This window comes from Mobula hypostoma, chromosome 28 (assembly GCF_963921235.1).
Source record: "Mobula hypostoma chromosome 28, sMobHyp1.1, whole genome shotgun sequence".
Classification (NCBI taxonomy): Eukaryota; Metazoa; Chordata; class Chondrichthyes; order Myliobatiformes; family Myliobatidae; genus Mobula; species Mobula hypostoma.
Genome location: NC_086124.1, coordinates 29,314,131 through 29,338,546, shown reverse-complemented (window position 1 = coordinate 29,338,546; position 24,416 = coordinate 29,314,131). Strand labels below are relative to the sequence as shown.

Below are 24,416 nucleotides of genomic sequence, written 5' to 3'. Positions count from 1 at the left end.
AAAGACCCGGCCTGGAGTTCAAGGCTGGAGTCGCAGTTGCTGGTTGCGTTATCGCTATGAAGGTGTCCATGGTCGTTGGAGCCCGCATTGATGGTGCTGGAGTCCGGGTTTTGAACATGCCCTGGGTCGGTAAGGCTGCCGCGATGGGCGGCGGGGGCTTTGATCCGAAGTTTATGCCTGCTCGCGTCTGAGCCAGCAGGCTCTAAGGTCCGCAGATGGAAGATCTTACGATCCTTGCCGGACACTTTAAATGAACTACAGTTCATTTTGCGCTTCACGCCCTTTGCCTCTTTGGATTTTGACATGGTGACTCAATAATTTCTTCAATAAAAACAGTATAAACAAACCAGTTCTAAAATCTGCAGACAAATCATCGCAAACTCCACGTTGTCGGCACTGCCGCATCAGAAACCGGAAAAGGAAACGTGATCATGTACGATCGTGAAATATTCTCAACATGCCGGCGAGGTAGAGGTTCACAACCTTCTGTGCGCAGTTTGAATCCCTGTGTGCGCGAGTAGCGAAAGGTGTGTGCGCGCACACCTGGGGGGTGGCGGGGGGACTTTGATGGCTCGGAGCGTAAATTCGTGGTCTTCTGTCGCTGGACCCATCCACTTCAAGGTTCGGAGCTGCTCCTTTGCACACCACTGTTGTAACGGGTGGTTATCTGAGTTACTGTCTCCCTCCTGTCAGATTGAACCAGCCTGGTCCATTTTCCTCTGACCTCTCTCATTAACAACGGGTTTTCACCCACAGAGCTGCAGATCCACTTTTATTCCTCGCACCCATTCTCTGTAAACTCTAGAGACTGTTGTGCGTGAAAATCCCAGATCAGCAGTCCCGGAGATACTCAAACCACCCCGTCTGGCACCAACAATCATTCCATAGTCACTTAGATCACGCTTCTTCCCCATTCTGAAGTTTGGTCTGAACAACAGCTGAACCTTTTGACCGTGTCTGCATTCTTTTACATTGAGATGCTGCCACGTGATTGGCTGATTAGACATTTGTATTAACGAGCGAGTGTACAGGCGTCCCTAATACAGTGACCACTCTGTGTATATCCACACGTGCATATCACCCACGTTTTTACCAGCACACACCCTCGTCTGAGCACACCAGGACTGAACAGGTGTCACAGCACCTTCACATCTGCGCCAGGGCACAGCTCACTGTGTACATCTGAACTGACCACAGGTATATATACCTGAACAGGTGTGTCACAGCACCTTCACATCTGCGCCAGGGCACAGCTCACTGTGTACATCTGAACTGACCACAGGTATATATACCTGAACAGGTGTATCAGCACACCATACCAAATACACCTGTACCCTTGAACGTCTGTATATTGAACCACCACACGTACGTGTCCACATCGCCACATCTGTCCCCGAATACGCCTGCCCACGTACGCGCAACACCACATCCGACCCTGAATACACAGATCCATTTTCCAGTGACCACCTGTGCTTCCCTGCTACTTTCACGCACAACAATCTCTGCAGAAAACGATGCAAACCCCCCCCCCAAAAAAACATCCAGTGAGCAGCAGTTCTGTGGGTGAAAGCGCCTCGTTAATGAGAGAGGACAGAGAATGGACCAGGCTCGTTCAAGCCGACGGGACGGTGACAGTAACTCAGGTAACCATGTTACAACGGTGCTGTGCAGAACAGCATCTCTGAATGCACAAAACGTCCTGTCTTGAAGTGGATGGGGCACAGCGGCAGAAGACCATGAACATGGCCACTTCATTAGGAGGTAGCTAATCATGCAGGGGGTAGCAAATAGAGTGTTCATGCTCTTCTGGATAATTGCCCCAGTGTCGCTGAACGTCTGTATCACCGCACCCACACATTGAACCAGGGCCCGGCCCACTCCCGCAGACAGCAGTGGTACCACACCAACCCGTCCACACGCACCCACACTTGGCCACGTCGCTAGCGCCATGCGCGCCCCTCTGCGTCTGTGCCCCCTCGCCCCTTGCCCCTCGCCCCTCGCCCCTCGCCAATCACCTTGTCTCTGCATCTCCTTCTTCACCACCTCCAGGCCGCCCTGCCGCTCGATGAAGTCGTACAGGACCTTAGAGGTCTCCACGTCCGTCATCTGCGCCTCGCTGATCCCGGCCTTTTGGAAAAGGTTCCGCAGGTCCGGGTCCATCTCGTTAACCTGCGGCAAATCCGAGCGGTGACACCCTGGCCGTCTCTGTGATGCCTCCCTTACACCCCACACCCCTCCCTGTCTCAGTGACCCCTTCCCCCTACACCCCTCCCATCTCTGTGACCCCTCCCTCCCCTACACCCCTCCCTGTCTCTGTGACCCCTCCCTCCACTACACCCTTCCCCGTCTCTGTGAACCCCACCCTCCCTTACACCCCTCCCCATCTCTGTGATCCCCTCCCTCCACTACACCCCTCCCCATCTCTGTGACCCCCTCCCTCCCCTACACCCTCCCTGCCTATCCCCTCCCCATCACTGTGACCCCCACCCTCCCCTACACCCCTCCCCATCTCTGTGACCCCCTCCCTCCACTACACCCCTCCCCATCTCTGTGAACCCCACCCTCCCCTACACCCACATCTATCTCTGTGACCCCTTCCCTCCCCTACACCCCTCCCCGTCTCTGTGACCCCCACCCTCCCCTACACCCCTCCCCATCTCTGTGACCCCCTCCCTCCCCTACACCCCTCCCCATCTCTGTGACCCCCTCCCTCCACTACACCCCTCCCCATCTCTGTGACCCCCACCCTCCCCAAGACCCACATCTATCTCTGTAATCTCCTGCCTCCCCTACACCCCTCCCCGTCTCAGTGACCCCCTCTCTCCCCGACATCAATCTTTGTCTCTGTGATTTCCTCCTGCGACACCCCCCTCCCAGGCCACGAGGTACGACTGTTGTCAGTCGGAGCCGGTCGAGAAGGAGCCACTTACATTGAATCCGCAGTTGGGGTCCCACCCTACATGTCCAACGTGCCTGGAAAGGAAACGGGGTACGGTTACTCACTCGGGACCCCAAAGGAAGCATTTAGTGTGCCAGTGGGGGTGAGGGGGTGGACGCCCCAATACAGGGTTGAGGTACACTGAGTTAAAGGGATGGGCGGCACAAATTAAAGGGATGGGTTGGGATTATGCCAGTTAAAGGGGACCGGGATGTGGTGTGAGAGGAGGAAGACCTATTTGAACTTGACCCTCTCCACTGATCCCAGTGCCCCCTGACCCGGACCAGGGACTCTCACGACCTGGCCTGATCCCCTGACCCCTCGACACCCGATCTACACCTCGGATCATCGACCCCCGACCCGCGAACCCTCACGCCGGATACAGACGGCGGATCAACGACCCCACCCCCACATCACTGACCTTGGACCCCTGACAACTGACCCAGACTTAGGCTCGGAACCCCCGGCCCTCGACCCCTGACACTCACTGGAAGTTGCTCGGCACTCCAATGTCGGCCTTGGTCATCTTCTTCTTGCCCTTCGCTTTGCCCTTCTTCTTGTCCGCCGGCACCGAGGCCGGCAAACACCGGTACCGGAATGAGGTGATGTCCGGATTCTGGATCGGCATGGTGGACATCATCAGCGAGCCGGAGGTCTGGACAGACTGGAGCTCGGAGCCTGGCGGGTCGGACCGGAGTGAGCAACAGAGCTGCGTCAGCCGGGGAGGGGAGGGAGGGGTCACAGAGACGGGGAGGGGTGTAGAGGAGGGAGGGGTCACAGATGGGGAGGGGTGTAGGGGAGGGAGGGGTCATGGAGACGGGGAGGGGTGTAGGAGAGGGAGGGGGTCACAGATGGGGAGGGGAGTAGGGGAGATGGGGAGGGGCTCACAGTGACAGGGATGGGTGTAGGAGAGGGAAGGGGTCACAGAGACGGGGAGGGGTGTAGGGGAGGGAAGGGTCACAGAGACGGGGAGGGGTGTAGGGGAGGGAGGGTTCACAGAGACGGGGAGGGGTGTAGGACGATTGACTGAATGTCCTCCCTACCACTACTCACCACTGTGATCCTTCAATGGGACCTGGGGGAGCGGCGCTGTTGGCCTCTTGCCTGTGTAGACACGAGAGGCGCAGTGTGTCCGATTATTGTGGACCCTCATTGCCACTCTCCACATCCCCCCCCTTCTGCTCACCCTCTGCCCCTCCCCTCCCCCGTCTTCACCCCTTCCCTCCCTCCACCCATTCTCCTCCCCTCCATTCGTGAGTGATGGCCGTCCGTGGGGATATTCAACTGCAGGCATCATCATCTTTGAGGCTCGTCTCTCACTTTCTCCATTCCGGACGCACGGCAAGTGGGAGCAGGAGGCTCCATTTCACCCCTCGCTTCAATACCCCTCCCCAACCACATCTCCTCCACAAGGTGAGGCCCAGGCTTCTGTCCCGGCCTACTCCTATAGGCCTGGCGAATGGGAGTGAGAAGGATGTAGTTTGCTGTCCTCTCCCTCCCAGAACCTTTCCCATCCCGGGATCTCTCTCTAATATAGGTCTAGGCCCCCGGGGTGGGGGTAGTGGGAAAAAGGCGACTGACCTGGTACAGGGCATCTCACTGGTGACACTTACCCTCCGGGACGTGGGGTGGAGGAGTGGGGCCATGCTGCCGTTTCTCTGCGGAGGAGAAAAGAGGGAAGACTCGGTGAGGTGGGGTTGAAGATCTGGCCTCCCCTCTCTCTCTGCATGCTCATCCCCCCCCATTTGTTTCCCTTTTCCTCTCTCCTCCCTCCTCCTCTTTACCCCCTCCCACCTCCCCTCACTGCCATCTTTCCCCTCTTTCCCGTTCACCCTTCCATCCCTCCCCTCTTCCTTCACCTCCCTCTCTTCACTGCCGTCTCCTCTCTCTTTCCGTCTCCAACCTCCTCCTCTCCCTCAGTCCCATCAACCTCCTTTTCTTCAACCTCATCCCTACCCCCTCCCCTCCTTGCTTCCTTCCCTCCCCTTCCACTTCTCTCCTCCCTCCCTCCACCCCTCCTCCTCCCTTCTCTCTCCTCCATCTATAATTCCTCCTCTCCTCACCTTCCCTCTCCCCCCCCTCCTCTCCCTCCCCTACCGTGTCGGGTATGCCGGAGTCGAATTTTCTCCTGAATGATGCTATGGAAATCGTCTGCCTCCTGTTCGTCAGCGAAGTTCAGACCGGCTTCGCACCCCTGGGATGGGGGCAGGAAGTGGGGGACGATAAGTCACAGCATCCACACCACACCCAGTCTGCCCTTCCAGCCCGAATTACCAGACCCCCACCCCTCCACCATGCTCCTCACACCCCCGCCCCCCCACCTTCGCCATCCCGATCGGTGTGAACCGCTCCCTGCATTCGCCTGGAAAATCCCTCCGTCCCAAAGCAAGGAAGGCCACGGACTGAATCCGGGGAAAGGGGATTGGCGGTCGGCATGGACAAGTGGGGCCATAGACCCCTGTTGCTTGCCTGTCTGTGACCCCCCCCCCCTCACCCAACCACTGGGTGGGGCACAGGTCTTTGTGGATCACAGGTTTGCCCAATTCTTCATCCAAGAATCTTGACACCGCAGCGTTGGTCGCCCGTCCCGAACTGCCGCCCTCCCCCGACCCGCCGGAGTCCGTGTGGGGAAGCTGCCCCCGGAGTTCAGTGATCCGCGTTGCTCCCAGTGGGAAGGACGGCGAAGGCCACGTGATGATCATTTGGAGAGGACCAGAGGAGAAACACAGCGATGTACTGCCTGGGTTTTGTAAGGCGCTGGTCGGATATCACGAGCAGTCTTGGGGCCCCTTGTCTGAGGACAGACGTGCTTACCCTGCAGGGGTCGCAGGGGTTCAAGAGAACAAATCCAGGAAAGGAAGGGTTAACATATGAGGAACGCTTGATGACTCTGGGCCTGGACCTGCTGGGGGGGACCTCACTGAAACCTATCACACATTGAGTGGACATGCAGAGGATGTTTCCCACAGTGGGGGTGGTCTCAGACCAGAGGGCACGGCCTCAGCATACAATGAAGTCCATTTCGACAGAGATGGGGAGGAATCTCTTTTAGCCAGAGGGTGCTGCATCCAGGTCGGTGGGTATATTTAAAATGGAGCTTCGTGATGAGTCAGGATATCAAAGATTACCAGGAGAATGGGGATGAAAAATATCGGCCATGATCGAATGGGACAATGACCTTGACTCTGACCCTGTGACTTACGGACTTTGACCTGACAATGGAGAAGGAACTGCTGGGCCAGGTTCGGGTGGGGCCATCACAATAGCCCTGGGTGAGGGACTGTGGTGCATTCAGTGGAAGGAGCAGACACTGTGCTGGAGGGAGGGATCGAATGGGCTGTGGATGGTGTCTACTTCCTCGAGCTGTTGGAGCTGCACTCGCTCCAGGCAAGTGGGGAGTGTCCCGTCACACTCCTGAGTTGTAGACATGCGGAATATAATGTGGTGGATGTGGAGTGCATGGACTAACTCCACCCAGGCAAGTGGGGATAGTCCTATCACACTCGTGACTTGTAGATGTGGGAGAGGTAATGTGGACCAACTCCATCTAGGCATGTGGGAGTGTCCCATCACACTCCTAACTTGTGAATGGGGGAGAGGTAATGTGGTGGATCTGGAGTACATGGACTACCTCCACCCAGGCAAGTGGGGAGTGTGCCATTACATTACTGACTTGCAGATAGGGGGAAGTGGTAATGTGGTGGATGTGGAGTACGTGGACTAACTTCACCCAGGCAAGTGGGGAGTGTCCGGTCACACTCCTGAGTTGTGGACAGGGAAAGGCGTTTGGGTGTGAAGAGTTGAGTCACTCTCCTTCTGACCTGCCCTTGCACCCATGGGGTATGTGTGATCATCCTCTGACCTGCCCTTGCACCCATGGGGTCGTGTGATCACCCTCTGACCTGCCCTTGCACCCATGGGGTATGTGTGTCTAGTCCAGGGTTACTGTTGACTCCCAAATATGGGTCTGGGCGATGTGAATCTTAAACCTCAAAGTGACAGCTGGACTCTCCCTCGCTGGAAGCCGGTGCTTGCGAGACGGAGGGCAATCTCTCAGGATTGGGTCCTGCTCTCAGTGTCAGACAGACCCTGGGGTAACCAGATTCCTGAACCCCACATCCCAGGACAGCCGGGGTGTAGAAGACTCCTGTCTGGATTCAGGAGCTGGGAGAGCCCCAGTCTCCGAACCACCCAACCCAACACGTCACAGAAAACAGCCTCGCCTCCACGGACTCAAAATGCACTTCTCACTGCCTCAGTAAAGCAGCCGGCACCATCAAAGGCTCCATCCAACCCCGGACACCCTCTCTTCTCCCCTCTCCCATCGGGCAGAAGATACAAAAGCCTCAAAGCATGTCCCACCAAGGCAACTCGAATTATTGGGCAGTTCCCTAGTATGACAGCAGACACCAACAGAATCAACAAACTCATTCATAAGGCCGGTGATGTTGTGGGGATGGAACTGAACTCTCTCACGGTGGTGTCTGAAAAGAGGATGCTGTCTAAGTTGCATGCCATCTTGGACAATGTCTCCCATCCACTACATAATGTACTGGGTGGGCACAGGAGTACATTCAGCCAGAGACTCATTCCACCGAGATGCAGCACAGAGCGTCATAGGAAGTCATTCCTGCCTGTGGCCATCAAACTTTACAACTCCTCCCTTGGAGGGTCAGACACCCTGAGCCAATAGGCTGGTCCTGGACTTACTTCATAATTTACTGGCATAATTTACGTATTACTATTTAACTATTTATGGTTCTGTTACTATTTATTATTTATGATGCAACTGTAACGAGAACCATTTCCCCCTGGGATCAGTAAAGTATGACTATGACTATGACTATGTCACAATCTTCCTTGTTAACATTGATTTAATCTCCTCTCCTATACCAACCCTCAATCCCCTGAACCTTCTCAAACACACACTCACTGCCACTTCATTAGGTACCTTCTGAACGTAATAAAGTGGCCACTGAGTGTATGCTTGAGGTCTTCTGTTGATGTAGCCCATCCACTTCAAAGTTTGATGTGTTGTGCATTCAGAGATGTTTGTCTGCACACCACCGCTATAACACGTGGTTATTGAAATTACTGTCACCGTCCTGTCAGCTTGAATCAGTCTGGTCATTCTCCTCTGACCTCACTCATTAATGAGGCATTTTCACCCACAGAACTGCCACTCACTGGAATATTTTTTCATTCGCTGTAAACTCTAGAGACTGTTGTATGTGAAAGTCCCAGGAGATCACTTTCTGAGATACTCAAACCACTCTGTCTAGCACCAGCAGTCAAAGTACTGAGATCGCATTTCTTCCCCATTCTGATGTTTGGTTTTGGTAACCTACTGGTCGCCTCAGTATGAGAAGGATGTGGAAACCATAGAAAGGGTGCAGAGGAGGTTTACAAGGACGTTGGCTGGATTGGGGAGCATGCCTTATGAGAATAGGTTGAGGGAACTCAGCCTTTTCTCCTTGGAGCGACGGAGGATGAGAGGTGACCTGATGGAGGTGTATAAGTTGATGAGAGGCATTGATCATGTGGATAGTCAGAGGCTTTTTCCCCAGGGCTGAAATGGCTAGCACGGGAGGGCACAGTTTTAAGGTGCTTCGAAGTAGGTACAGAGAAGAAGTCAGGGGTAAGTTTTTTTATGCAGAGAGTGGTGAGTGCGTGGAATGGGCTGCCAGTGACAGTGGTGGAGGTGGATACGATAGAGTCTTTTAAGAGACTTCTAGACAGATACATGGAACTCAGAAAAATAGAGAGCTATGGGTAACCCTTGGTAATTTCTAAGGTAAGGACATGTTCGGCACAGTTTTGTGGGCTGAAAGGTCTGTACTGTGCTGTTCTATATTCTATTCAAGCTATAACTCAGTCCTCAAGTCCGGGCAACATCCTTGTAAATTTTCTCTGCACTCTTTCAAGTTTATTGACATCTTTCTTGTGGATTGGTGACCAGAACCAAACATCAGAATGGGGAAGAAACGTGATCCAAGTGGCTTTGACCGTTGGTGCCAGATGGGGTGGTTTGAGTATCCAGAAAGTGCTGATCTGCTGGGATTGTCTTGCGCCACAGTCTCTAGAGTTTACAGAGAATAGTGTGAAAACATCCAGTGAGCGGCAGTTCTTTACATAACCAGCACCCCCCGCCCTTTGCTAGATCACCTTTCCCGGTTTCACGGTGACAATCGCATCGAAACAAGATGGCTGACAGGATATCCCATCTCGAAAAATGGGAAAATAACCGAAAGAGCTATAATGAACCTATTGAAGAGTTTGCAGCCAAAGAGAACCAAGTCTAGTCTGATGGAAAGTTTAGAAAGAAGAAATTGCATTATTAGCTGTAATTATTTAATAGCATTGTGCTATCTGCTACGCAGCTGTGGCGCCCAACGGATCCTGTAGTGCTCAAAGACTCTTAAATCTGGGGAATCACTTGAGAGCAAAAAGTCTTCGACGGGCTAGTAATCCCATCACTTGAATCCAGTATGATGTTCTCCTAAGGCAGGCGTTCCCAGCCCTTTTCAAGCCATGGATGAATACCATTAAGCAAAAATGCCTGTGGACCCAGACTGGGAGACCAGGTCCTAAGGGGTTGACATTGGACTCCCAATGGGGAACGTTTGTGTGGGTCTTTGCTTTATGTGGAGAGGCTGACGCACAGGTAGCCGTCACACCGCCCTTGACAGATCAGGGTCAGCCAGTGACGTGGAGTGCAAGACGACTGGGGACCGTCCTCTGCCTTCACTCCCGTTGCGATGCGCCGTCATCGTCCGCCAGCTCCACCGCTGAGGTATCGGTTGGATCGCTCTTTGGCTGGAACCTCGCCGTCAGGGGTGACCTGACCAGGGACTAATCTCCAGACGGCATCACTCCCGGGATCACCAGCCTGTCCACCACGACAAGGTGACGAGCCTCGGATGGTCAAAGAGGGGGGCGGGGGAGGTTGTTCGAGCTCTCTCAACCCATGTCAATTTTCTCCTTTCTGAAACAAGAGGAAATTCCCGCAGATGCTGGAAATCCAGAGCAACACACACACAAAGTGCTGGAGGAACTCACCGGGTCGGGCAGCATCTATGGAAAAGAGTGAACAGTCGATGTGTTGGGCCGAGACCCTTCTTCAGGACTGAGTGGGAAGGGGTGAGATCCCTGAATTAGAAGGTGGGAGAGGAGGGGATGGAGGCTAGCTGGAAAGTGACAGGTGAAGCCAAGTGGGTGGAAATGGTCATGGGCTGGAGAAGGAAGAATCTGATAGGAGGGGAGTCTCTGAGTTTAATGCCTTCACACGACCCTCTGGTTCCTTTTACAAGGACCAGACTGACGCACAGAGCAGATCGCAAGTTCCTCATCCAGCAAGGCCTCAAATCAGTAAGTTTGCTGGTGACGCGGAATCGGGAAGTGTTGCTGGTGCTGAAGAAGCTCGTCGTAGACCACGCAGGGACCTTGGTCAGATAGGGAATTATTCCAAAGAGTGGCGAGTCGGAATCACTTCATTGCCAGTTTGTGAATCGTACCAGAATTGGGGTGGAGATACGTCTCTACCAAAGGCACTCTTTCCCTCCGCAAGCCTGCAGGTCGCCCTGGGACAAGGTGTAACCCTTGCTTAGCCCCCCTGACCCCAGATCAGGGTCATGTGAAGCCACAGGAGCAGGTGGTGGATGGTCGTATGAGCAGCTGGTGCAGATCACATGTCCTGGTTGTGCGACCACTGATGCCAGGCGGACAATCTCTGAAGAGTACTGGGGTCACCCGTCTTGTGAAGACACTGCCCAGAAGGAGGCAATGGCAAGCCACTTCTGTAGAAAAATTTGCCAGGATTGCCCACGTCATACGATACAGCACATAATGATGATGTCATACAACATGGCACATAATGAATGAATGAATCAGAATTGATTGTGGTTCGGTACCAAAAGCGTAAAACACAGGGCAATATCATAAAAGACAGCCCAAGTGCAACCAACGATTTACAAAACAATCGTGCCAACAACCATGGGCAATCCACAATTAGCAGAACGGTCACAGGCGCAAAAATCAATAATCATAGAAACATAGAAAATAGGTGCAGGAGTAGGCCATTCAGCCCTTCGAGCCTGCACCGCCATTTATTATGATCATGGCTGATCATCCAACTCAGAACCCTGTACCAGCCTTCCCTCCAACTTAAATAAATAAATCAAACTTAAATAAATGTGGAATAGATGAATAGACTCAATAATTATCAACAGAACAAGGAGAACAGGAAAGACCATTTAACAGATGTCGTGCAGGGACGGTGAGGGGATTACACCTGAGTGAGTTTTGTTGAAAATACAAATGGCTGTTAGTCAACGCGACTAACAGTGACGTCCTGCAGATAGTTCATGAAGCTATTTCTTTTAAATATATTTCTACCAGTAATCTGCGTGCGATTGGAGCCCGTAGCTTACTTTATGTGTTTTTGGGCCGACTGAGCGATCTGGCATTTTGCAGTCTCCAAGAGACTTCGGCGAGGTTGAGACCGGAGCGTGTGGCCTCATGGTGGAGCGCGAACCCATGTCGGACTCCAGTTCTCGACCAACTGGCCAACTAAAGCGCCAGCCGGGATTGAAATCAACGGGGACGAGAGTGGAAGGCGAGCGTCTGCCTGAGATTGACCGGTCTCACTGCGGCTGCCGGTGGAAGGTGTCTTGGGCAAGGTTTGATGGGCGCGGTTTGCGGATTGGACTCATTGTCAGAGGACTCTGCTGTCCGTGTTACGATGTGTTATTGCTAGTTTGCGCAATTTTGATCGAGGAGACCGGCTCTGCGGCCAGCAGTCTACAAACGTCACAGCACTGCTAACTTGAAGAGAAACGAACATTCCCAGACTGTTTCGAGGGACGCTGCGGTTTGATGTTTTATTTTCTGTGCGTTATTTGCACATTTTTAGCCGTTAGCACAATTTCTTTGTGCGTTGGGTGTTGGACGTTTTTCTTTGGGTGGGTTTTATGGTGTTTCTTTGTTTTGTGGCTGTCTGTGGGAAGACAAATCTCAGGGTTGTACACGCCATACATTCTTTGATAATAACTGTGTTTGAGATATCATGGGGACAAGAGATTCAGCAGACGCTGAAATCTTCAGCAACACAAAATATCTTGGTAGAAGGAAGAAAAGAGGAGACTACATTTTCAATGTGGAGAAAATTCAAAAGTCTTTTGTAAAGGGACTTGGGAGTCCTCGTGGAGGATTCTCTAAAGGGTATGTCATAGTCCGGTCCGTAAACTCCATGTTCCAGTTCACGGTCTGGTCCATGGTTCCTTGTTCCGAGGTTTCTGGTTTTCCCCAGTTTCTGTTGTGGGCACATGTTTCTCGTTATGAGGCTGAGACATAAATATTTCTGCAAACCAGGGATTCCCGGCTGGACTGTCCCGTTCCCCTCCTTGTCTTTTCCCCCCTTGCCTGACTCTCTGCCTGGATGCCTCGCCTGACTCTGGGCCTGGATACCCCGCCTGTATCGCTGAAGTCTTACTGCCAGACCAAGACCGGAGCCTTGTTAGGTCAAGATAAGGAACTGTCTTTTATTGTGTGGAATTGTCTCTCTGCGTCCACGCCTTCGCTAGATAGGTCCGGCCGTTTGCTGCCACCATGTGTTAGGATCCGTCTCTTCATGTTCAGTGCTCTATGTATGAGTCCCAGCCCCACGTCCCGTTCCCAAGGAGGGGTCCCGACTCTGTGTTCCGTGCTCCTGTCTCTTCTAGTCCAAGGCTCCGTGCTCCAGAAGGCCCTCATCCAGTCCGTGCCTAGTCCAGTCCTGTCCGAGTCCTGTCCATGTGCCTTTACCTGTCCTTGTGTCTCGCCCTACCCAGGAGTTCCACACCCAAGCCGTGTCCAGTCCTGTAGCCTCGTCTTGTCCTCGACTAGTTCTGGAGTCTGAGCCTGAGTCAACTCCCAGGTTCTGGGTCCTTGCCCAGTCTCTGGCTCGGAGTCCATACCCCAGCCTGCGTGCCTCAAGACCAAGACCCCCAGCCTGTCTCCAAGCCTCAAGCCTCAAGACCCCCAGCCTGTCTCCAAGCCTCAAGCCTCAAGACCCCCAGCCTGTCTCCAAGCCTCAAGCCTCAAGACCCCCAGCCTGTCTCCAAGCCTCAAGCCTCAAGACCCCAAGCCTGTCTCCAAGCCTCAAGCCTCAAGACCCCAAGCCTGTCTCCAAGCCTCAAGCCTCAAGACCCCAAGCCTATCTCCATGCTTCAAGCCTCAAGACCCCAAGCCTGTCTCCAAGCCTCAAGCCTCAAGACCCCAAGCCTATCTCCATGCTTCAAGCCTCAAGACCCCAAGCCTGTCTCCAAGCCTCAAGCCTCAAGACCCCAAGCCTGTCTCCATGCTTCAAGCCTCAAGACCCCAAACCTGTCTCCAAGCCTCAAGCCTCAAGACCCCAAGCCTGTCCAAGCCTCAAGCCTCAAAACCCCAAACTTGTCTCCAAGCCTCAAGCCTCGACCCCAAGCCTGTCTCCAAGCTTCAAGCCTCAAGATCCCAAGCCTGTCTCCAAGCCTCAAGCCTCAAGACCCCAAGCCTGCCTCAAAGCCTCAAACCTCAAGACACCAAGCCTATCTCCATGCTTCAAGCCTCAAGACCCCAAGCCTGTCTCCAAGCCTCAAGCCTCAAGACCCCAAGCCTATCTCCATGCTTCAAGCCTCAAGACCCCAAGCCTGTCTCCAAGCCTCAAGCCTCAAGACCCCAAGCCTGTCTCCATGCTTCAAGCCTCAAGACCCCAAACCTGTCTCCAAGCCTCAAGCCTCAAGACCCCAAGCCTGTCCAAGCCTCAAGCCTCAAAACCCCAAACTTGTCTCCAAGCCTCAAGCCTCAAGACCCCAAGCCTGTCTCCAAGCTTCAAGCCTCAAGACCCCAAGCCTGTCTCCAAGCTTCAAGCCTCAAGACCCCAAGTCTCTCCAAGCCTCAAGCCTCAAGACCCCAAGTCTCTCCAAGCCTCAAGACCCCAAGCCTGTCTCCAAGCCTCAAGCCTCAAGCCTCCAGTCCTGCAGTCATGTCATGTCCATGCCTGGTTCTGGGGCCTGACACTGGCAAGATCCTTGTCCAGTCTCTGGCACGGGGTCCAAGCCCTAGTCTGTGTTCTTTTCCCTGCTACTTGTCACGTCCCTACTCTAGTCAAGTCCTGTTCTTTGTAGTTCAGTGTCTGTGTCTTGCATTTGGGTCCGTTCCCAGCACCCCTTTGTGACAGGGTAACTTATAGCTTGGGTCAGTGGCGAGGAAGGCAAATGCAATGTTATCATTAATTTCAAGAGGACTGGACTATAAAAGCATGGATGTAATGCTGAGGCTTTATAAGGCACTGGTGAGGTCTCACTTGTAGGACTGTGAACAATTTTGGGCCCCATATCTGAGAAAGGATCTCCTGACATTGGAGGAGAGTGTTGCATGTATGATTCCAGGAATGAAAGGGTTAGTATAAGAGGAGCATTTGATGGCCTGGGCCCATACTCGCTGGAATTTAGAAGAACGAGGAGGGTTCTCACTTAAACCTATTGAATATTGAAAGGCTTAGATAGAGTGGTTATGGAGAGGATGTTTTCTATAGTGAATGAATCAGGACCAGATGCCACAGCCTCAGAATAGAGGGACGTCCATTTAGAACAGAGTTGAGGAGGAATTTCTTTAGCCAGAGGGTGGTGAATCTGTGGAATTCATTGCCAGAGGCAACAGTGGAGGCCAAATTATTGGGTATATTTAAAGCAGAGGTTGATAGAACATAGAATATTGAACAGCACAGCATGGGACAGGCCATTCGGCCCACAATGTAGTACTGACCTACTAACAAGAAAACCAAAAACATTGAAACACTAATCCCTCCTACCTACACAATGTCCATATCCCTCACATTCATCTGCCTATCCAAATGTCGCTTAAAAGCCTCTTAAAAGAGGAGGAGAAGATGGCGGCGCGACAGCAGTGCGCGCGGCCTCTCCGGTGAATGATATCTGTAATCTGTCAAGTTGGGGACCAGTCACAATTCTGATTTGATGGAGACAGACGTGACAGCACGGAGGAACATCTGGAAAACTTCTGAAATGCCCGCTTCGCTGCTGCTGCTACTGTGTGGTAACCGGAATCTCCGGAGGAGAAGGCCCCGAATCCTCGGCTTTGCTTGTTTCAGCGGCCGGGGCGAGGTCAAAATGTGCTCGGCAGAGGATGGCGCTCGGGAGGCTGTATCGGAGGGGCTGGTCGGAAGCTCGAAGTTTTCGGATGGACGGACTCGGTGTTGGCTGCGGTCGGCTGCTTCCAAGGCATCAGCAAGTTGACGGTGCCTGGAGGTTTATGGCAGGGAGTTTCTCCCTTTTGCCGCTGCTATCGGGGACTCGGGAGTCGATCGACTCGGGGACTTTTTTTTACCCTGCCGAGGGTCTGTTCTTTATCAAATTATGGTATTGTTTTGCACTGCTGTAACTATATGTTATAATTATGTGGTTCTGTCTGTGTTAGTCTTTGGTTTGTTCTGTTTTCTGTGATATCACTCTGGAGGAACATTGTATAATTTCTTAATGCATGTATGCATTTCTAAATGACAATTAGAGGACTGAGTGTTCTCATAATCTAATCTAATCTAATCTAATCTATGGTATTTGCCTCTATCACCATACCAGGCATCCACTGCTGAGTAAAAAACTTACACCTCACGTCCCCTTTTGAACCTACGTCCTCTCACCTTCAATGCATGCCCTCTGGAATTAGACATTTCAACCCCGGGAAACAGGTACCCCCTGTCTACTCCATCTCTGCCTCTCATAATCCTGTAAACCTCTATCAGATCTCCCCTCAGTCACCAACGCTCCAGAGAAAACAACCCAAGTTTGTTCAACTTCTCACGATAGCACATGCCCTCTAAACCAGGCAGCATTCTCGTAAACCTCTTCTGCCCCCTCTCCAAAGCCTCAATACCCTTCCTATAGTGAGGAGATCAGAACTGAATGCAAGACTCCAGATATGGCCTAACCAGAGTTTTATAAAGTTGCAACATAACCTCTTGACTTTTGAACTCGATGCCTCGACTAATAAAAACAACCATTCCATAAACCTTCTTAACCACCTTATTGACCTGTGTAGCCATTTTCAAGGAGCCATCAACTTGGATCCCAAGATCTCTCTGCTCAGCAACACTGTTACAGATCTTATCATTAACAGAGTACTGTCTCCCTGTGTTTGCCCTGCCAAGGTGCAACCCCTCACATTTATCTGGGTTAAACTCCATCTGCCATTTCTCTGCCCACATCTGCAACTGATCCGTATCGTGCTGTATTCTTTGCCAGTCTTCTACACGATCCACAACTCCACCAATCTTGGTATCATCTGCGAACTAATTCTGCTGCTATACCACAGTGGGAAGTCAGGGAGTTGGATCATAATATTCGAAATTCTGTGCTCTCTGCCCTGATTGGTAAAGACCAGGGTGTCAATAGGCACAGTATTTGCTCTACGTTTGCAAGCTCTCCTCCCCAGCCACACTTCCACTTCCCTCTTTCTTGGGACTTCTCGGACTGAAGCAGCCCACACCCCTCTGGGACCCTAACACCCCCTACAGGTTTACAGATTTGGGTGGGGGGGTAGTAGACAGCAATGGAGTTTGTCCAAGGATAAGCTGGAAACTTGGGCAAACAAGTGGCAGATGGAGTTTAATCCTCTTTAATTCAACAGATCCTGGTTGGACATACAGAGTAATTATGATTGTCACATGGACCGAGATACAGCCAAAGATCTTTTAAGCAACATACATCAAAGTTGCTGGTGAACGCAGCAGGCCAAGCAGCATCTATAGGAAGAGGCGCAATCGACGTTTCAGGCCGAGACCCTTCATCAGGACTAACTGAAGGAAGAGTGAGTAAGGGATTTGAAAGCTGGAGGGGGAGGGGGAGATGCAAAATGATAGGAGAAGACAGGAGGGGGAGGGATAGAGCCGAGAGCTGGACAGGTGATAGGCAAAAGGGGATACGAGAGGATCATGGGACAGGAGGTCCAGGAAGAAAGACAGGGGGATGGGTGACCCAGAGGATGGGCAAGAGGTATATTCAGAGGGACAGAGGGAGAAAAAAGGAGAGTGAGAGAAAGAATGTGTGCATAAAAATGAGTAACAGATGGGGTACGAGGGGGAGGTGGGGCCTTAGCGGAAGTTAGAGAAGTCTGGGAGATCCTGCTTTCTATATATAAAAGGCCTTTTATATATTGGTGAGACCCAACGCAGACTGGGAGACCGCTTTGCTGAACATCTACGCTCTGTCCGCCAGAGAAAGCAGGATCTCCCAGTGGCCACACATTTTAATTCCACATCCCATTCCCATTCTGACATGTCTATCCACGGCCTCCTCTACTGTAAAGATGAAGCCACACTCAGGTTGGAGGAACAACACCTTATATTCCGTCTGGGTAGCCTCCAACCTGATGGCATGAACATTGACTTCTCTAACTTCCGCTAAGGCCCCACCTCCCCCTCGTACCCCATCTGTTACTCATTTTTATGCACACATTCTTTCTCTCACTCTCCTTTTTCTCCCTCTGTCCCTCTGAATATACCTCTTGCCCATCCTCTGGGTCACCCACCCCCCTGTCTTTCTTCCCGGACCTCCTGTCCCATGATCCTCTCGTATCCCTTTTGCCTATCACCTGTCCAGCTCTCGGCTCTATCCCCCCCCCACTCCTGTTTTCTCCTATCATTTTGCATCTCCCCCTCCCCCTCCAGCTTTCAAATCCCTTACTCACTCTTCCTTCAGTTAGTCCTGACGAAGGGTCTCGGCCTGAAACGTCGACTGCGCCTCTTCCTATAGATGCTGCTTGGCCTGCTGCATTCACCAGCAACTTTGATGTATGTTGCTTGAATTTCCAGCATCTGCAGAATTCCTGTTGTTTGCCAAAGATCTTTTGTCTGCTTTCCGTCTAGACGGATCGTTCCATAGCACCATAAGATATAGGAGCAGAATTAGGCCATTCAGCCCATTGAGTCTACTCAGCCATTCTATCACGGCTGATGTATCTCAACCCCATTCTCCTGCCTTCTCCCCGTAACTTCTACTAATGAGGAACCTATCAACCTCTGCTTTAGGTATAGGAGGGAGGGCAGGGCAGCAAGGGAATGGATGCAGAGGGGAGTTACAGCGAGGGGTGGTCGGATTGAGGTGGGGAAGGAACGGGGAGCATGTTGCTGTTGTACAGAATTGAGGACGCAGGGAATACTGCATAAAGCCAGCGCCGTGTGACGGGTCGCAATCTCCGCTGCCGCCTGCCACTCCGCGGTTGGGAGGAGTTGGTGTATCGTGTTGTGACGAAAAACCAAGTTATCAGAAGATTGATGCTAATGAGAGAGATTAAGTGAGACAATGGAGCAGCATTCAAAAATGTTAATGAGAGAGGAGAAAGAGATAACGGAAAGAGACACCAGTCCAAGTATTGACAGACCGATTGCTTTGAACCTGAACTGTTTGAAGTTTGATGGACAGCCGATACCCCAGCAGGGGGAATAAAAGGAACAGGTTCGCTAAGGCAAGACAGACACCACGAAATCACGAGATAACGAGACCCTGGAAAAGCATTGTGCCCCCACAAGTTGGTGCGAGATTGGAGGTCTGGTCGCGGGACCGACCATAGACGCACAGGGTGAAAAGGTACGATTGGCGGGAACCTGGTGTGTGTGTCCGCCCTTGCCTGGGTGCCAGGTTCACCGCAGAAGAACGATCGTATCCGGAACGGAGGAGTCACAGTCGGTGACCTCAGAAGACATCAAAAGGGCTCGCCCGAAAGCTAACTGCGAGGAACATCAAAGGTCTGTTTGAATCGGAATTTGCATATTTGCTCTCTCTCTCCAAAGGCACCACAGCCATTACTGTGAACTGTACTCAGCTGAGCTGAACTCTGCGTCACTCGAGACTGATCATTTTACCTCTAGACTGCGATAGAGCTTAGTTGATTCCTATTATCCTAGTTCTGTGTACATGTGTGTTTTATCATTGCTAACCTGTTGCATTTATATCCTTACGATCCTTACTGTGTTACTTGTTTCTTTAATAAAACTTTCTTAGTTCCAGTAATCCAGACTCCAACTAAGTGGTCCATTTCTGCTGGTTTGGCAACCCGGTTACGGGGTACGTAACAGTGTACACACAGAGTGGCCGAGAAAGCTCTCCGACACCTCCACTTCCTCGGGAGGCTAAAGGCATTCGCCATTTCCCCATCGACCCGCAGCAACGCGTCCCGGCTCGGTACGGCAACTCCTCCGCCCAAGAAACCGCAGAGAGCCGTGGACACAGCTCGGCACATCGCAGAAAGCAGTTCCCCTCCATGGCCTCTGTCTACGCTTCCCACTGTCTCAGTAAAGCAGCCGGCATAATCAAAGACCCCGCCCGCTTCTGGCGTTCTCTCTTCCCCCACCTCCCAAAAGAAGGTGCAAAAACCTGAAAACGCGTCCCACCAAACTCAAGGGCAGCTTCTACCTCGCTGTAATGAACGGTTCCCTCGTATGAAATGGACTCCAAACTGCACAATCTGCCTCGTTTTGGCCTTTCACCTTACTGTCAGTCTGCACCGCTCTTTCTCTGTAACCGTAACACTTTAATCTGCATTCTGTTTTACTTCAGCGCACCGTCTAATGAGTTAATCTTTACTGGGAGTATTGAGTTCAGTTCTCGGGAGGATGTGGATGGAGAGGGTGCAGAGGAGATTAACCAGAACACTACCTGGATTGGAGAGCATGTTCTACAAGGATCGGTTGAGCAAACTAGGGCTTTTCTCTTTGGACCGAAGGAGGATCAGAGGTGATTTACAGAGGTGTACAAGACGATAAGAGGCCTAGACAGCATGTCCAGCCAGGCATTTTCCTAGGACGGAAATGGGTGTAATTCTAAAACGACTGGAAGAAAGTACAGAGGGGATATCAGAGGTCAGTTTTTCTTTGAAACGCAGGTAGAGTTGGTGTGTGTAACTTGATCGGGTGGTTAAGAAGGTGTATGCTGTGTTGGCCTTCATCGGTCAGGGATTAAGTTGAAGAGTCCTGAGGTAATATTGTATAAAGCCCTGATCAGACCTCACTTGGAGGATTGCGTTCAGTCCTGGTGTGGAAACTTTAGAGAGGGTGCCGAGGGCATTTACCAGGGTGCTGCCTGGATTAGAGAGCCCGTCTTATCAGAATAGGTTGAGGGAGCTTGGGCTTTTCTCTTTGGAGCGAAGGAGGATGAGAGGCGATTTGATAGAGCTGTATAAGAGGCAGAGATCAGGTAGACAGCCGGAGACATTTTCCCCAGGGCAGAAATGAGGACAGAATTTTAATGAGGGACACATTTCAATGAAGGGGCAACTTCCTCGTCCATCATTGAAATGTTCCCACAACTGATCAACTCTCTATCAAGCAGTCTTCATCTCATATACTCGATAGTTATTGCTTACTTATTTATCATTTTTTTCTTTTAGTATTTGCAGGGTTTGTTGTCTTCTGCTGTCTTGCTGAACACTCAAGTTGACGCGGTCGTTCATTGACTCGATTATGGTTGTTACTCAATTATGGATTTATTGAGTATGCCCGCAGGAAAATGGATCTCAGGATTGCACATGTGTGTACTTCGATAATAAATTTACTCTGAACTTTGAAAAACACAGTGAGAGGAGGTAGAGGTGGGTTTTTTTACACAGAGAGTGGAGGGTGAGTGGAGTGAGCCTGGGGTGCTGGTAGAGGCAGGTCCATTAACAGGCTCTTCATGGTTGATAGAAAAATGGAGAGGTATATGGGAAGGGTTAAATTGATCCGGTTTCCTCCCGAATTCCAAATATGTATGGGTTAATAAACAAGGGTGTAACTGGGCGGTGGGACCTGTAACCGTGATGTATCTCTAAATAAAGGATAAAGCACAATATAGTGTTCTCTGTGATAGACATCACAGTCAGCAGGGTTCAGCTGGGCCGAATGGCCTGTAATCATCTTCAAGTATAAACTGCATCCCCTCCCCTTGCTGATGGAGGGGGCCAGAGCAACTTACGTCAGCAGCGAAGGTGTGGAAGTACCGCCGGGACTTGCGGTACTCGATCTGGTTGTACAGCTCCTGTTCCCACACCAAGCACCCCTTCTGCAAGAGACACCGAGACGTTCAGACCACCCGGCCCCCCCGGTAACACTTCACCCCGCCCGTGGTGCTCCCTCAACCCCATCCCGTGGAGCAGGGCTCCCTCCTCTCCGTCCGACCCACAACGTGGTAATCCCTCCTCACCGCCCCTCCCAGAGCGCCACGCTCCCTCCTCACTGCCCCCCCACATCGCCACGCTCCCTCCTCACTGCCCCTCCCGCAGCGCCACGCTCCCTCCTCACTGCCCCTCCCAGAGCGCCGCGCTCCCTCCTCACTGCCCCAACCACAGCGCCGCACTCCCTCCTCACCGCCCCTCCCAGAGCGCCACGTTCCCTCTTCACCGCCCCTCCCAGAGCGCCGCGCTCCCTCCTCACTGCCCCTCCCACAGCGCCGCGCTCCCTCCTCACCGCCCCTCCCAGAGCGCCACGTTCCCTCCTCACTGCCCCTCCCGCAGCGCCGCGCTCCCTCCTCACTGCCCCTCCCACAGCGCCGCGCTCCCTCCTCACTGCCCCTCCCACAGCGCCGCGCTCCCTCCTCACCGCCCCTCCCACAGCGCCACGTTCCCTCCTCACTGCCCCTCCCGCAGCGCCGCGCTCCCTCCTCACTGCCCCTCCCACAGCGCCGCGCTCCCTCCTCACCGCCCCTCCCAGAGCGCCACGTTCCCTCCTCACTGCCCCTCCCACAGCGCCGCGCTCCCTCCTCACCGCCCCTCCCACATTGCAGCACTCCCTCCTGCGAGGCTGAGGGGCCAGGGACTGGGAAGGGGGAGGGGAAAGGATGGGGCGGAAGGGGATGAGATGGAGGGGAGGGGACGGGATGGAGGGGAGGGGACGGATGGAGGGAGGGGACAGGATGGAGGGGATAGAGGGGAAGGGGATGGGATGGAGAGGAGGGGATGGGATGGAGTGAGGGGAGGGGACAGATAGAGGGGAAGGGGATGGGATGGAGGGGATTGGATGGAGTGAGGGGAGGGGACGGATGGAGGGGAAGGGGATGGGATGGAGGTAAGGGGCAGGATGGAGGGGAGGGGATGGGATGGAGTGAGGGGAGGGGACGTGACCTACCTTCAGGCTGAACACTCGGATAAAGTAGGAGCGTTTGGGATTGTCCTTGACGAAGCAGGCGATGCCGACACATTCCCTCGTCCACGTGTGGCTGCTGTCAGGGAGGGCCAGGTAGACCTGCACCACCGCCGTGGCCAGGCTCTGTACGGGCAAGCGAGGCAGCCGCTCAGACGCTTGTGGTGGGGAGGGACATCCGTACCCACCGGCCCTCACCTACCACACCTCCCTCCTCTGAACCACTCCGTCAGTACCACACCTCCCACAGTGTGACCCTCCCTTAGTACCACCCCTCCCACAGTGTGACCCTCCCCCTTCACCACCCCTCCCACAGTGTGACCCTCCCTCGGTACCTCCCCTCCCACAGTGTGACCCTCCCTTAGTACCACCCCTCCCACAGTGTGACCCTCCCTCGGTACCTCCCCTCCCACAGTGTGACCCTCCCTTCTCCACCCCCACAGTGTGACCCTCCCCCTTCACCCCTCCCACAGTGTGACCCTCCCCTTCACCACCCCTCCCACAGTGTGACCCTCCCCTTCACCACCCCTCCCACAGTGTGACCCTCCCCTTCACTGTAGCCCCTCTCTCCTTAGACCATAGGAGCAGAATTAGGCCATTCGGCCCATTGAGTCTGCTCCACCATTCCATCATGGCTGATTTATTAACCCTCGCAACCCCATTCTCCTGCTTTCTCCCCGTAACCTTTAACACCTTGGCTGATCAAGAACCTATCACCCAATGACTTGGCCTGCACAGCCGCCTGTGGCAATGAATTCCACAGAGTCACCACCCTCTGGCTAAAGAAATTCCTCCTCATCTCTGTCCTGAAGAGATTTTCTATTCTGAGGTTGTACGCTCCATCACTGTCCATCCCTCAACAACATCCTGACTCGTTATCCCTCGCAGGGGGCAGTAATCCCTCCGTATACACTCCCTCCTCACTGCCTGTCTTCCTACCGTCCCCCTGGCCTCAGTGTGACACTCACTCCTCAGCACCACTCCTAACTCACTGTCCCTCCCTCGGTGCAAATTTCCCTCCACACCAGCGCTCTCTACTCGCTTTGCCCCTCCCTCCCCCTCGTGCCCCTCCTCAGCCCAGCACTCGGCAGCTGCGGAGGCTGAGGTTCGAAGTGCAGCCCGAGGACACCGCAGGAAGTGGTCGAGTTTTAGCAGGCACACTCACAAAGCTTCGAAAACAGGAAGGAGACAAAAATAAACCCAAGTTTAAGCATATCGGAGATGACCGAGGGAGCTTCACTCTGTGTCTGACCCCAGGAGTGTGTGATGGGACGGTGTGGAGGGAGTTTCACTCTGTGTCTGACCCCGGGAGTGTGTGATGGGACGGTGTGGAGGGAGTTTCACTCTGTGTCTGACCCCGGGAGTGTGTGATGGGACGGTGTGGAGGGAGTTTCACTCTGTGTCTGACCCCGGGAGTGTGTGACGGGACAGTGTGGAGGGAGCTTCCTCTGTGTCTGACCCCGGAAGTGTGTGATGGGACGGTGTGGAGGGAGTTTCACCCTGTGTCTGACCCCAGGAGTGTGTGATGGGACGGCAGAGAGGGAGTTTCACTCTGTGTCTGACCCCGGGAGTGTGTGATGGGACGTTGCGGAGGGAGTTTCACCCTGTGTCTGACCCCAGGAGTGTGTGATGGGACGGCAGAGAGGGAGTTTCACTCTGTGTCTGACCCCGGGAGTGTGTGATGGGACGTTGTGGAGGGAGTTTCACCCTGTGTCTGACCCCGGAAGTGTGTGATGGGACAGCAGAGAGGGATCGGGGCATTGACCATCAGTGGGGGTTGGCCCGCTCCCACACTCAGTTGGGCTGGGACCCTGCCCTGCCTTCTGGGTGGGGCTGAACGGGGTCTCACCTGTGTCTTGCGCTCGAGGAGCTCGCAGAGGGCCTGGTTCTCGTGCTCGGAGAGCAGGGTGGATGGAGTGTGTGTCTTGCTCATGGCGGCCGACGCAACGGCGGTGGGGGCCGCGGGGAAAGGTCCTGCGCTTGGATCTCCGCCGTCTGTCCCGGGTCTGCGTCTCTGCTGACACTTCCTCCCCAGTCCGTGGGCGGATGTTGCTCCTGACCACAGGCAGAGAGAGGGAGGACTTCCGGGTGCTGGCTCCTCCTCCGTGTCCCGAGTCCTCCCCCCGCCGTCACTGTATCCGGCCTCTCTCCTCTCCTCCCCCCACCCCCTGCTCCACATCCACCCCTCGCCTGTCGCTTGCCCTTCGAATTCAGCCCCCCCACTTCACCCGCTGTACCTCCCTCCCCTCCCTGCCCACCAGACTATAGGAGCAGAAAGAGACCATTCGGCCCATCGGATGTCTCACCATTCCATCACGGCTGACCTACTACCCC

The 24,416-nt window shown here is 53.4% G+C and overlaps 1 protein-coding gene across 1 annotated transcript in view; it reads right to left on the bottom strand.

The window, feature by feature from the left end:
- The window catches only part of LOC134339168 (actin nucleation-promoting factor WAS-like), a 32,798-nt gene extending 8,645 nt beyond the window's left edge, over positions 1-24,153 (bottom strand). Inside the window, exons 1-9 of the mRNA XM_063035545.1 lie at positions 23,932-24,153; positions 22,068-22,208; positions 20,920-21,006; positions 5,036-5,132; positions 4,552-4,596; positions 3,992-4,042; positions 3,427-3,616; positions 2,931-2,973; positions 2,016-2,169 (exon numbers count right to left, since the gene is read on the bottom strand). Coding sequence (XP_062891615.1) covers positions 2,016-2,169; positions 2,931-2,973; positions 3,427-3,616; positions 3,992-4,042; positions 4,552-4,596; positions 5,036-5,132; positions 20,920-21,006; positions 22,068-22,208; positions 23,932-24,015 — 892 coding nt within the window. The 5' untranslated portion in view covers positions 24,016-24,153. The remainder of the gene's footprint in view (positions 1-2,015; positions 2,170-2,930; positions 2,974-3,426; positions 3,617-3,991; positions 4,043-4,551; positions 4,597-5,035; positions 5,133-20,919; positions 21,007-22,067; positions 22,209-23,931) is intronic.
- Between the last annotated feature and the right edge of the window lie 263 nt (positions 24,154-24,416).